The following is a 13,653-nucleotide window of genomic DNA, read 5'->3' as shown; positions in this document are numbered from 1 at the left end:
AACTTGGGAGACGGGGAGTCCTTGCCTCTTCCTCCAGGACGGAATCCCTGTGCACCACGACTGTTGCAGTGTTGGACCTGGCCCTTTTTGCAGGGTCATCCCCAAACCTTTTGCCTCCTTCCTTCTATTTTTTTCTGACCAGTTTATGTTGGCTTTATGGACTCTGGGAACTTTACCACTGCTAATCAGTGCTAAAGTGCATATGCTATCTGTATAAATTGTATTAGTGATTGGTTTATTCGCATATAATGGCATATTTTATTTACTAGTAAGTCGACAGAGTTACTGTTGGCAGACCTGCGAACCTGGTCTTTTTTGTCATAGGAGATGAAGGTGAAGGCATACAAGTAGATGACTGCTCTTCTTTTTGTCAGGAGAGGAGGCCTGACAGATTTTTTCACAGGTTACTGTGACATTTTTCCTGTGGTTCTCCTGAGGACTAATGTTTAGTCACTAATTTCGTTTTTAGTGTCTCGGCCGAATCAGGATTTCCTTTTGGCACTTTTTACTCCCTGGATGTATGAGAGTTTTCCTCACCCTTCTCCTGAGAAGGGGTGTTCTGTAGACTTTTTTGTTTTTTTAATCTATCTGAGAAGCTTCCCCTCACGATCACTGAGTGTTTTAGGTAAAAATCTCTTACAAACCTTACAAAAGTCTAGAGGAAGCTCCCGCCGCCCCCAAATTTAAACTCTATCCTTCAAGGGGCCTCCTAGAGAGTCTAATAGTTGCCAGGTTTGAGGACACTCCCAAGATATTTACCACATCTACATCTAAACTCAGTCGGAATTTTTTTAAATAAGTATTTTAGTGAAAATGATAACGTATCTGGTGTAAGGTGAGAGCAAAGCTCTTATGTTCCATTTATGGGTCACAGACTGGGTTTGTTAGATGGATTGGTCAACGCACGTTTCGGGGTCACACGGGTAATTACTTTGATTCTGTGCTCTGGGGGTTTAAAACAAGCTGGTATGTATGGAATGTTTGTGTATGGTGTGCCAGCGACAGAGTATGTTGAGTGGGGGGATGTAATTTATTTTGCTGGTGACTTTGCACTGATTTTAAAAACTGGAAACAAACACATTTTATGCTTTAAATTTGTAAATTGTTCTTGAGATAATAAAAGGAAAATTGTCACAAAAAAAAAAAACAACAACACTAAATGAAATACATGTAAATATCTTCTTGGGGTCTTTTCACTTGGGATTAAGTCCACCACTTAATATATTTAGGTTAAGCAGGAAGGGTCATTATTTTCTGCTGCTTGTTTCCCCCTTTCCCACACCTCAAGTAAAACTTTTTTGGGGGTACCCGTGTGTTTGAGAAAAGTCACCACCAGGAAGATTCCTTTATGGTCTGGTGATTTCCAAAGGCACAGAACCTCCTGGCACGGAGTCCCTGGCCTCTCCCTGCCCTGCTTGTTGAAATATCACATGGTCGTGGTGTTGACTTTGGACATCTTACCCTTGGTGGAGGGCAGGAAGGCTTTCAATGCCAATGACTCTCAGCTCCATCTGGAGATGGGTTTCCGCTGGAGAGCATGGGGCTCTTATCTTTACATCTCACAGATGAACGCCCCAACCCAAAAGCGAGGCATTAGTGGCCACTATCAGCTCTGGTAGGGAGAGGGGGTCTTCCACTGACCAGACTGTGGTCAATCAAACACTACTGCAGGTACTTTGTAGTCTCCTCTGAGATATGGACATGGCCAGAGAGATCTCGATGTTAGGCTCACCGAGACTTCAGATCCCACTGTAGAGACCACATGCCATCCAGAGTACTTGACCAGGAGGCCATCAGTCCTAGCAGCCTTAGTCTACTTCTCTGAGGTCCAGGACAGAAGCTGAAAGTTGGGATCATAGCCTGATTATCTTGGATTTTCCTTTCTGCGGGTAAGGCACCAAACCGGACAGTATTCAGAATGGCTCTGATCGAAGGGAGCATCTGAGAAGAAGTCAGGTGTGAAGTATGACTGACACGTTGATAGTGAACCCCAAGGATGTTACGAGGCTTGATGTAGTGTGGAGGTGGGAGATGACTGCCTGGAGTGAACCCATCTTCAGCAGTCACTACCGTTGAGGTAGGGGAAGAATGAGACCCTTCACATTCAAAGATGTGCAGCCACTACTGTCACCACTTTCGTGAACTCCTGAGAGGTGCTGGATGAGACCAAGTGGGAACACAGGGAAATGAAAATGATCCTGTCCCACCACAAAAAACTGCACGTAGCACCAGTGGGACCGCTGGATGGGAATGTAGAAATATGTATCCTGCAAGTCCAATGCCACCATCCAGTCTCCAGGGTTGAGGACAGACCTGGGCCGGGGTGGGCATCTTGAACATACTTTGGCACCAGAAAGTAACAGAAATAACCACAACCCACATCCAATGTAGGCATCCATTTAATGGCCTCTCTTGTCAAAAGGGCTTGCATTTCCTGCTATCAGTGGACAGATGATCTTCTGAAAGACTTTCTGGGAATGATGGAAGGTGCGACGAAGCAGCCAGGAAGGGTAGGGGCTATCCCTTCGGTACAATTTACAGGACCCACCAGTCTGATTTTATAGCTGGCCAGCCCGGTAAAAATAATTTGAGCCTGCCTCGAGCCAGGTGGCTGTGCTCCACTAAGGGCATCCTAAAGGGGGACTGGCAGGTGGGGCCACAGAGGGTGGGGGTCGACTGACTGGTGTAGTGTCCCTGACCACACTATTGGTGGGTGCCAAAGTTAGGTTCGTAGAAAGGCTGGAACCCATGCTGAATCTGAAGTGGTTGCCTATTTGGGATACCCCTACCAGAGCAAGGAAGGATCATAAAGACTGGTGCGTTTGGCGTGGCAGAGCGCTCCAGAGCAGTTTACGCTTTACCTCCAAAAAGGCGAGTTCCATCATAGTACATGTCCATAAGGGATGACTGTACATTACCAGAGAAATCAGTAGATTTCAACCAGGTATGGGAACAGAGACGCTAGTGCCAATGGCTCGCCCAATGGAATCGTGGTATCCAGTCCGCAACGGATAGTAAACTTGGCAGTCATCTTTGGCTTGGGATAACATATGGCAGTGGTCTTCAGGGACACGTAGGAGGGCATTAAGGACCGAGTCAAAGAGTGTCAGAATAAAGGTCTGAAAGAGTTGGCATTGACAGACCAGATGGTCAAATCTGTGGAAGAAAATAACCCTTTTCCCAAATAGCTCTACCATGTTAGAATCCCTATTTCGGGAAGAAGTTGGAAAGGTATTATGACTTTTCCTGCTAGTGGAAGCTTGCACCACCAAGCTCTCTGGGGAAGGGTGCTGGTTCAGAAGAACAAGGGCGCCAGGAGCAGGGTGATGGCACTGTGCAATTTGTAGACTCACTGGGGGACCAAGGGCAACAGGGGCACACTACTGCGCCTCCCTTGTTGGAGAATTTCAGTTAGAAGGTTAGTTTTGACAATCAAGGTGGGGGAGCTGGAGGTCGAGAACTTCAATACCCTTTGCATAACCACCACAAAGGAGGAACTTTCCTGAATGGCAGCCTGGAGGTGAGCCTTGGTAAGTATCAGTGGAGCTATTGAGCCAACTGGCATCCTGGAGGCCTTCATAAAAGTTTTCCTCAGGGCAGTGCTGTCCAAACTAGTCTTTCACATCATACTTATTCTCAGAGCATGCTCCATAACCGGGAATGGAGAATGTCAGACAAGCTGCAGAATGTGGATGCTGAAAGGCTCAAGTAAAGTGGGCAAGGGCTGCGACTCAATGAGCACAGAGAATGGCCTTGGTTAAGGTCGGGGTGCCACTGCCTTAGAGAGCACAAAGGGTAGTGCCTTGGCCTCTGGTGTCAATAACGTACGCATTGGTGTAGATGTATCGGGAACTAACGTGGAGCCAGAGGTGGAATCAGTAAAGGTGCCAGAAGGGGCCCAGTGGGAGGCTCAGAGGTTCCTAATGGTGCCAAAGGTAAACCTGGCAGTGGTGTCCCAGATGGAGAACCTCTCAACTACATGGGGTGCGCAGATGCACCACAGGGAATCGGAAGGGATCCGAAGAGTCAGAGCATGGCCTCGCAGAACTCTCAGATCTGCCCAAGTATTGCAGACAGCCCCAGTTGCTTGGGTTGTGACCAGAAAAGTTGTGGATTGGCTCGGACGCCAAATGACTTGGGGACTGATATCTAGAGGCATGACAACCCCCTTGCACCTTCTCAGACAGCAGCAGGAAGGGGCAGATTCAAACATGTTTTTTTTTAATGCCTTTTCTTGGACCTACCGGAGGATTTACAGCGCAACGACAAACAACCTCAGGACCAACTTCTAGATCAGAAATGGGATTGAGACCAAACATTTGACCAATTGTCCCATACCTCCCTTTTTCAGAGTACTACAATCAAGGTGCCTAAGAAACTAAGCATTAAAGTGATTATCACTGCACTTGATATTGAAAGGAGGTGGCTTCATTTATGAATTCTTTCAAGTAACCAAGTCCTAGCTCGCAGGGGACACTAGGTTAGATTCTAGCCAGTGCCTGCTTATAACGCAGATCAAATTATTCAATCAAGCAAGACTGTATTGTGCTCTACAGTCTATCTAGCTTTGAACATATTTAACAATTGTAAATATGTTTAAATCTGAGCAAGTAATTTCTTTAATCCAGAATATTTTAGTGAGGTACAGCTTTGACATTGTGTCCTCTCTAAATTCCAATCCTGTAGCACACAAGAAGGTATCTATGAGTGCAAAGTCGGATACCATAAAACTCTGCAACAAGTTATTTTGTAGAGTGGCCTTTGGCGTGGACCAGCAAGGGAAAAGTGTGTCTGAGTTGTGGTCTCTGGGCACTAGTACATTTACATCTTTAGGTCAATAAATCTGTCCACTCTAAACTCATCACCAGCACATTTTTCAAACTATGTGAAAAAGACTTGGTTTCCTCTCTTTACACCTCCATTTAAAAAAAAAAAAAAAAAAAAAAAAAAACACACCAATGGTCAGGTCAAATCACAAAGCAATCCGATTTCACTGTCCTAGGGGCAGATTGCTCCATTGGTGAGGGGCCCAAACCGTACAGGCGAGGCATCATCACCAGACACTTGAATAGTCTCAAAGTAATTTTACCAAATATCCATGCCTCAAACGCAGACTCTCTTAAACTCTATGATACAATATTCAGGATCTGCTCTTCTCTTCTATAAACACACATTATCAGGGGCTGTGATGTTAATGCCTTCCTGCATACTGTTCTTTATATCAGCTAGTGCCCATAAATGACTACCACGATGCATCAACAAATGTCTTGTTTACTCTGAACTCTTAGCAACTGTTGAATGTAGATGCAGAATTGCATGGCTGACACCATGTTCCACAACCCTGCACACCAAGGATCAATGTTGTACTACTTTCCATGGATGTCTTACGTTAATATTCCTCTGATGCTAATGAGAAATCTAGCTAAAGTTTTCTAATGTCATATCATGATTCACAGGTTATTACGAAAATTGTGAAGCTTCAGAAAATTTGTCAATCAAAGGAATGGTGTGAATTGTCTATATCAAGGGTACTGGTGGTTGTACAGACCTCTCCTTGAGAAAATATCAGAAGTGATTAAGTTTCGTGGCTGTGTAACAGAAGCACCAGCACTAACTAATCGCCCACACAAAAGTACAACTTACACCCCACTCCATCAGCAATCAGGGGGTAGGAGCAAGGCAGAACTGAGATGTGTGAATGAACCAATCCTGGTGAGTTTGACAGTTGATGGGAGGCCACTTAATCCTATCAAGGGTTAAAAAGCACCACAACCCCACAGGTGACCCAGATCTTGGTATCAAGAGTTACAGCAAGTCTGTTTTTTTTTTTTATGAAGTCAGAACAATAGACTCGGGCAACAGCTTGGGTGAATCCCCAGACTGTGTACTGGCAGGTTCCACAGTGCATGGTCTGGATTTATTTGACTAAGCTGTAGCCATGGAAATTTGACGGTGCAAACAGTCTGGGATAAGTAAACCTAGGACTTCGGGATTTTTAAAAGAATGTGCTCAATGGCTTGCTTCTGCAGCAAATGTAGAAACTCTTCAGAAAGTTTTAAAGATTTTCTGTAAACATGAAAATACACTCGAACACTTCATCTGCCTAAGGAAACATTACAGAGGAAACTGGACTGTGAATATGAAAAGATCACAACTTCAAGTCATTCATGCCAACACTTCCAATGTAAAAGAGACTCCTAAAGGAAAAAAATGATTTATTTGAGCTTTCTCCCCTTTAATCGTGCTCAACTTCAATGTAAGTCAATAGGGAAATTCAACTCCATTGATTTAATTCTTCCAAAATCTCTTCCTGTCCCCAAACTTTGGCACACCCAACACTTAACATTACTTGAAAAGTACAGGGGAAATTTTAATAGGACCACTGAGTAAAAGTGAGAAATCCGTAGGATGATTGTTTTGGTAAAATATAGTCAAATAAAATATGTTCAATAAAAATAATCCATAAATAATACATGTCCACTGTGTGTGGAAGTGAAATAGGAACTGAAGTTCGGGGTGTGTTAAACCACCGACACCCAGACGTCTTGTAGTTTAGACTAAGCACTCACAGTTCGGGCACCTATTCTCCAGTAACCCAGTAAGGTCAACTTCTCATTAATAAAAATGAAGGGCTGGGATATCCCCAACAGTGATCTAATGCACCTGCTGTGAACCTTTGATACATTCCTTCAAATCAGATGATCCATTAGGAGGTACTGGAACCTACTAAAATCCACCAGAATTAGTTAAAATCATTCATTTCAACAAAACAAGGCACTTTTTTCCTCAGGTTTGCAGCGGAATATGTACTTTCATTTGCAGATGTTTCTGAACGCTCACACCAACAGTCTCCATAATATCTGTAGCCAAACAAATCCCACGGCACCCATCTCTGTCAATTCATCATGTTGGATGCAGCCCTACTGTGACACTTCAGCATCTAAGGTTCAATGATCCCATCTTTCACTGTCTTACATGAAAAGGTTTCAGCGCTACATTTCTTCAGCTAAAAACACCCCACTGTATTCCCTTCCTCCGGGACACTACACTTAACATTTTTTTCACACACTGCGTCTATTTTAAACTTACATAGGTCAGTATAATGTATTTATTTAACATTATAAACAAAGTTGGAAAATTAATCTTGACAAATTTGACTTAATAATGGCAAAGTCTCTATGCAGAGATTTGCAATGAAAGTGATATCTTCACCCAAGAGAGAAAATAGGATTCAAACCTTTAGGAGGGGATCTGCATGCTCCAGGAACCACCCCACCACGGCATGCCCAGCTTCATGATAGGCCACTGTCTTCTTCTCTGCAGGTTGAAGAACCTGGGTTTTTTTCTCTAAACCTGATAATAGAAAAAAAGTATATTTTAAGTAGTAATATCACGTAATGTGAGCTTCTTTTATGTGAACTTGATAAACATAAAACAATGCCTATTTGAATAATAATAATAACCCAAATGGGAGACATGATGCCACTTGGACCAAGAAACCTGAGTGAGTGCATAGGGTTTTGGTTGCATCCTAAAACTGTCAGCCTAGTAGCTATCTATAAAGGAAATTAAGTGGCTGTAGAAATAGGTTTGGTAGGTTCATGGGAACAGTTTACACCCAGAGGACAGACTACTCCCACTACTCAGCGGTATACAAGTTATAAACCAGAACTGATTTGATAGTGGTAGACAATACTACTGCCAACCTCAGTAAAGGTGAAACACAGGCAAAGGTACTTTCCAATGATGCACCGTTCATCTGCACCTTACACTGGGGGAGGGATGCCTCAAAATGGAGTTCCACCCTCCTATGTGACCCAATGACGAAACAAGCGATACTAACACAAATTAAAGAATATCTTCTGTTTAAGGATGCAGGGAGAGTGATTTATCAACATTATGGGATGTGCTGAAAGATCTACTGAAGGGTACCTATATAGCCAAAGCAACTAGGCTAAAAAGGATAGGGGTGGCAACCAGGCTCACACTACAGAAGGTATTGGTGAGTTAGAAAGGTAACATAAAACAACACAGTTCCCAAAAGAGTGGCGTATATACTGTATGTATATGGTAATTATAAAGAGTAAGCCTGGCAAAAAAGCAGCAGAGCGCTCTAAAGGGTCAAAGACAAGCATAAAGTCTACAAATGGTAGCGCAGGTAGCTGGGCTGTGGGTGGTGAATATGCTCTGTAATGTAGTGTTCTTTGAAGAGGTCCTCTTGTGGGGGGACGTCTAAGATGGCACCCATGTGGTAATGAACCATCTGAGCTCCTCCGCCTACTCCGCTCTTTAAGCAGTAGCGGGGTACCCAGAGTTCCCACATCTCTCCTCAAGCTTGCAGGGGAGCCCCACAATGTTGGTGGACTGACCTGCATGAGTGCAGAGCCTGTTCTCAGGCTTTGGACGCACTCAATCGCACTGTAGCCAGCCTGCTCAATCCTGAACTGGTGGCCTCCAAATTGTAACGTACAGTGTGGCCCGATCTGGAATGCCGTGGAAGCGGAGTGGCAGGCCTTGCAGCGTGGCGCCCTACTGCGCTCATCAGTGCTGGTGGGTACACCCAGGAGTGTCAGACAGCGAGGCTTGAACTAGATTGCCACGGCCTGTGCCGCACACCCACAGCTACTGGGTGGAGTGGCTGGACCTTCGGTTTCGTGCTGCAGCCTTTGAGGGTGCCTGTGATCTGAGTCACTAGGGGCGATAACAGAAATCGCCACCTGAACATCACAGTGGGTGGTGCAGGGGGGCTGAACCACTACCGAGCCTGAACACTTTTTGCCAAATGAGTCCCTGAGGCGGCCCAGACCCTGATTTGTCAAGCACCGGTGGTGATGAGCATCTACCCGGCTTCAAACGCAGCTTGGAGTGGTTGCGGCTCAAAGGGATCGTGGTAGGCCAAGGAGCCTAAAGACTACAAGTGAGATGGGGATAGCCCTGTTCACCCAACCCCGAGGAACAAACTGAGATTACTGGCCTGCACCCTTTCCGTGGGATGTTAGCTTTGATCCCATATTAGCCTGCCTCACATGCCTTATGTCTACCCTTGATGAATGCACCAGCATAAACTGGCATCAAGTCTTCCCTTACACTAGCTGCCTGTAGTATGGAACTATTGCTGATCGCTCCAGCCCACTAGCTAGAGGGGCAGTTAGACAGTTGTATAAGGGGTACAGAGGAGCTCCCTTCCCACATAGAGCCCACAGAACAATGCCACAGCATACATCACTTTGTACCCTGACATTTGGTGACTTCCCTTATAAACTTTGGTAACGGGGTCCTTCCTCTGTCTGCGGTGTACTATGTGGCGGTAATGCTGTGTGTGGTGCGATGTATGTTCTACCCTGATCTGACAGGATCACTGCGCCTTGATGTATTGGAGGCTTTTTGCACTCAGTGTTTGTCTGGCCCACTTGCGGCTTGTTGGGGCAATGATGGTTGCTCAACATAACAAAAAAGTACAACTCCATCAAGGATCTACTCACGAAGCCCACAAACAAAAAACACCACCACAAGGAAGCATTCTCCCGGGTCTCCTCCCCGGAAGAGGGCACTGCCTCCAACCAAATGGGCGAAGAAGCACTGGTTAACCTGTCCTTTCTGGAGAGTCTTTTTTGCACTCTGCAAGAGGATATTGCGATCCTCAAGCAGGAAATGGTGAAGGATGTTAAAGACCTTAAAAGAGAGATGGGAGAATTAGGTCAGAGGGTTGATGCTCTTGAACAGGCTGGTGTCTCTTGTGAGGAAGTTCTTGATGTACATCGTCATGAACTGCTGGACCTCCAGGATAGAAATACTGAACTGCGCAATCATCTGGAACAGCGAGACACGGAGCGTGCGCATATTAGAGGAAGCCAAAGCATTGCTGGACAATTACAAGCCTCAGGATACCGATGTTGCCTGCCCCCACTCACAGAGCTCCTCTCACTCCCCAGTAGGCTCGAGAAGCTCTGCACAACCAAAGGCGAAAAGATTTGCCAAACCTACAGCGACGGAGAGCTGCAAGGAGAGAGCAGCCCTCCTCTGCCAGCTTCAGCATCAGGAAGCTCCATCGGAACCCGAAAACAACTGAGGGATAGCCTCTCAACAAGGTACCTACCCCAAGAATCCAACACAGTACGCATTAGTTTGAACGCTGCCCTGCCCTGATGGGAGATACGTTTGGAAACGCGCTCCTCCACACTGGGATGGTCCATTATTGGTGGCAGAGCTCCCTGCTCCTACTGACTGATGCACGCACGAGTCTGGCAGCTGCGACATCACCCCATTTATGCCATTCATTGCAATCCCAGGAGAGGACCGCATTAGTAATGCTGTTTGTTGTTCTTTATGATACCTTTTTTCATTTCTTTCTATCTTTCCTTTTCACTGGCATGCATGCAGATGTACCGCCACACATTTCCACCATGAATTCTGCCTATCTATAGCAGTTGCAGCTATAATTACAATGGGCTTCCCTGCTGCACGCTCCCCCCAGTTACGTCAGAAGGTTTACATTTTTAGTTACAACGTTAAGGGCCTTAATGCGGCTGAGAAATGCCTAGCACTCTTGTCTATGTTGTGGGAAGCCAAATGTGACATTTGTCTGATACAGGAGACCCGCCTTCTTTGGGAGGATTGGAGACGTATGCGATCTCGCTGTTTCGATCGCCACTACCTCTCATCTTGCACCGAGAAGAAGGCATGGTAGGCAATATTACTAGCCTTGCACTTCCTTTGTAGGGTGGTGCAGATACAGCCTGAAATACCTGGCAGACCTCTCCCTACGCATGAAACCCATGAAAACATATACATTCACACTTGTCAATTTATGTGCCCCACATGAACACCAGGAGGCTTTTATTTTCAACGCACTGGGTCAGGTGATGGCCACTCCTGACACTGATGTCCTGACTGATAGGGACTATAACTTGGTCTTCGATGCTGGCCTGGATAGATCAGTAATTAGGATGGGACAAACAGGCACTTTTACACCAGAGGGTCGTCAACGTCTAGATGACTATGTGCTCACAGATGTATGGCGTATACACCATCCCAAAGAGAAGAACTACATCTTCTTCTTAGCAGCTCACCAGACATACACGAGGATTGACTTCTTCCTCACAACTCCACAACTCTCTGCCTCTACCACAGTAATTGCTCTAGGGGTGGCCGCCCTCTCAGACCACTCACATATCAGTATTACTCTCTCCTTACCAGGACACACCACCCAACACCGCACTTGATGTCAAAATCATAAACTGTTAACATACAAGTCCACGGCCCAAGAGATAAAGGACGCCATTAGCGACTTTTCAGATTCCAATGATATGCCTGAAACACTCGAAGCATTGTTTTGAAATTCCCTGAAGGCTGTGATTCGAGGCCGGCTCATAGCTATAGCTGCCTGAATTAATCTGGACAGAAGGGACAAATGGGCTTGCTTAGAGGGGACAAGTGAACGAACTGGAAGAGGCACACAAAAGATCACGCTCACACAAGGTGCCGCACCAGCTTACCACAACACGCTAATAGCGGAAAGCCTTAGAAATGGACAGGGTGGAATATGCCCTCCTACATACAAAGCAGAAATATTATGCAGGGGGCACAACAAAGCGGGCTACCTTCTGGCACACCGCCTAAGGGCACAAGCCTGTAAACAATGGGTGGCTGAACTCGAGGGGCTGCAGGGTTTCGGACTCCATCAAGATGAACACATCGCTCAATCCTTTAATTGCTTCGAGGCCACCCTATATTCCGCCAAAGTGCTTGAGAAAGAGGATGCTGTCTTACCTCGAGCACGGACCCTTAGATTGCTTAGCACCACAGGATGCCTCGCACCTTGACCATGATATCCAGACGGAGGAGGTGATTGCAGGGGTTTCCCACTAGCAACTGGGCAAGGCTTTGGGACAAGATGGCTATACGTCTTCCTTTTACAAACTATTCACAGCCTCACTGTCACCTCTCCTCACCTGTCTGTATCTCATTTAGCATCAATGGTTTCCTTACGGACACCATGAAAATGCCAACTATCACAGTACTTCCTAAACCTGGTAAGAACCCTGTGCACTGCTCATCGTACTGGCTGATTTCTTTATTAAATATGGACACCAAAATGTTTTATTACCATATAATTGGCGCCTCTTGTTCCCTACTTGCAGAGTCTGGTTGATCCGTACAAAGTGGGGTTTATCCCAGAGAGGAGGTGCAATTATAACAGCAAACGCCTTAGCCACGTTTAGATAAAGCCCAATGCTCCAGCATACCTGTGCATGTCCTGTCAGTTGATGCAGAAAAGGCATTTGACCTAGCATATTGGCCATACCGTCACCTGGTGATCCAGAGAGTAGGCCATGGGCAGCGGTTTAATATGCTGGATTTGGTGTAGCTATACAGGCCTCTGGGTAGTGGCCCGGGTCAACAGCCTGCTGTCCTTGCCCTACAACATAATCCGTGGTACTCAGCAGGGTTGCTCTCTGTCACCACTTTTTTGCTCTGTACATGGAGCCCTCTGCAGAGCACATTTGCAGAAACCCCACAGTAAAGGGTATTACCATGGAAGGGAGGGAACACAAACTTGCTCTTTATGCAGATGATGTCATGATCGCTCTCACGCATCCACTCAACTTGCTATCTCCCCTTATGGATGAACTAGAGGCCTTCAGGAAAGCTTCAGGGTTCAAAGTCAATCTACGGACATCACAGGCACTTAACATCCCAGTTCCAAAGACTGATCAACTCACGCTTATGCCCCTCTTACCTTTCACAAGGGGTGACGTATTTGAGGCTACATATTCATTCCACACTGACACAGACTGCTGACAGCAATTATGCAGCACTCCCCTCAACCACATGGTTGGACTTACAGGTCTGGAGGAATTATACTTTTTTTATGGCCAGGGCAGCTAGCGACAGTCAAAATGACTTACCTACAATACTATACATTATGCAAACACTACCCTTGCAGCACCACCCCCGCAGGTCTTGAGTAAATTGCAGCACCTTATAGAGGATTACATTTGGACAAGCAAGAAGGCCCACATGGCTAAAAATCAGGTATACATGTCCCAAGCGGAGGGTGACCTTGGTATACCTCAACTGATACTATCAAGCTGCTGAACTTTGTTGTTTGGTGGAATGGCCCAGGTCCTACACACGGAAGCACTGGTGTTTTATCGATCAGGCAGGTGCTGACATCCATATCTGGAAGGTGCCCTGGCTGCCTAAACCTTATAAGCTACCCGGGGTGTACATTTCTCCTGTACGTAAGAGCAACCATTGGTGTCTGTGACAGGTTACAGCTGCCATTCTTGCATCTCTCCCCAAACAATGAATATTGGGAATCCCGCCTTTCTTCCAGTGCATCAGGGCACTACATACATACAATGGCAACAATCTACCTGCAAAAGGATAGGAGATTTCTTCAATGACGGGTTATTGGATTTTCCCCAGTTTCAGCTTAACTACGGCCTTCCCTAAACCGCACACTTGCAGTATGTTACCATCCACCACTGGGTCACACAACTTGCCATTTGTCCCCATGCTAGCTGCCCCATATTGCCTTTTGATAAGCTGTTTCCTACCCAATACACAGATCAACAACTACTTTCTGATATTTACACTTTCCTTCCCCACCAAAGAGACAGCATAGGGCTAGGAAAAGGAATGCAAACG

The 13,653-nt window shown here is 45.9% G+C and overlaps 1 protein-coding gene across 4 annotated transcripts in view; it reads right to left on the bottom strand.

Moving 5' to 3' along the window:
- The window catches only part of LOC138267469 (mitochondrial inner membrane m-AAA protease component AFG3L1-like), a 431,197-nt gene that overhangs the window by 76,415 nt on the left and 341,129 nt on the right, over nucleotides 1–13,653 (bottom strand). For all 4 annotated transcript variants that reach the window (XM_069216427.1, XM_069216425.1, XM_069216426.1 and 1 more), the window contains one exon: nucleotides 7,238–7,353. In XM_069216427.1, coding sequence (XP_069072528.1) covers nucleotides 7,238–7,353 — 116 coding nt within the window. The remainder of the gene's footprint in view (nucleotides 1–7,237; nucleotides 7,354–13,653) is intronic.

The sequence above is a fragment of the Pleurodeles waltl genome, chromosome 12, assembly GCF_031143425.1.
Source record: "Pleurodeles waltl isolate 20211129_DDA chromosome 12, aPleWal1.hap1.20221129, whole genome shotgun sequence".
NCBI lineage: Eukaryota > Metazoa > Chordata > Amphibia > Caudata > Salamandridae > Pleurodeles > Pleurodeles waltl.
This window is presented reverse-complemented; position numbering and strand designations above follow the sequence as displayed.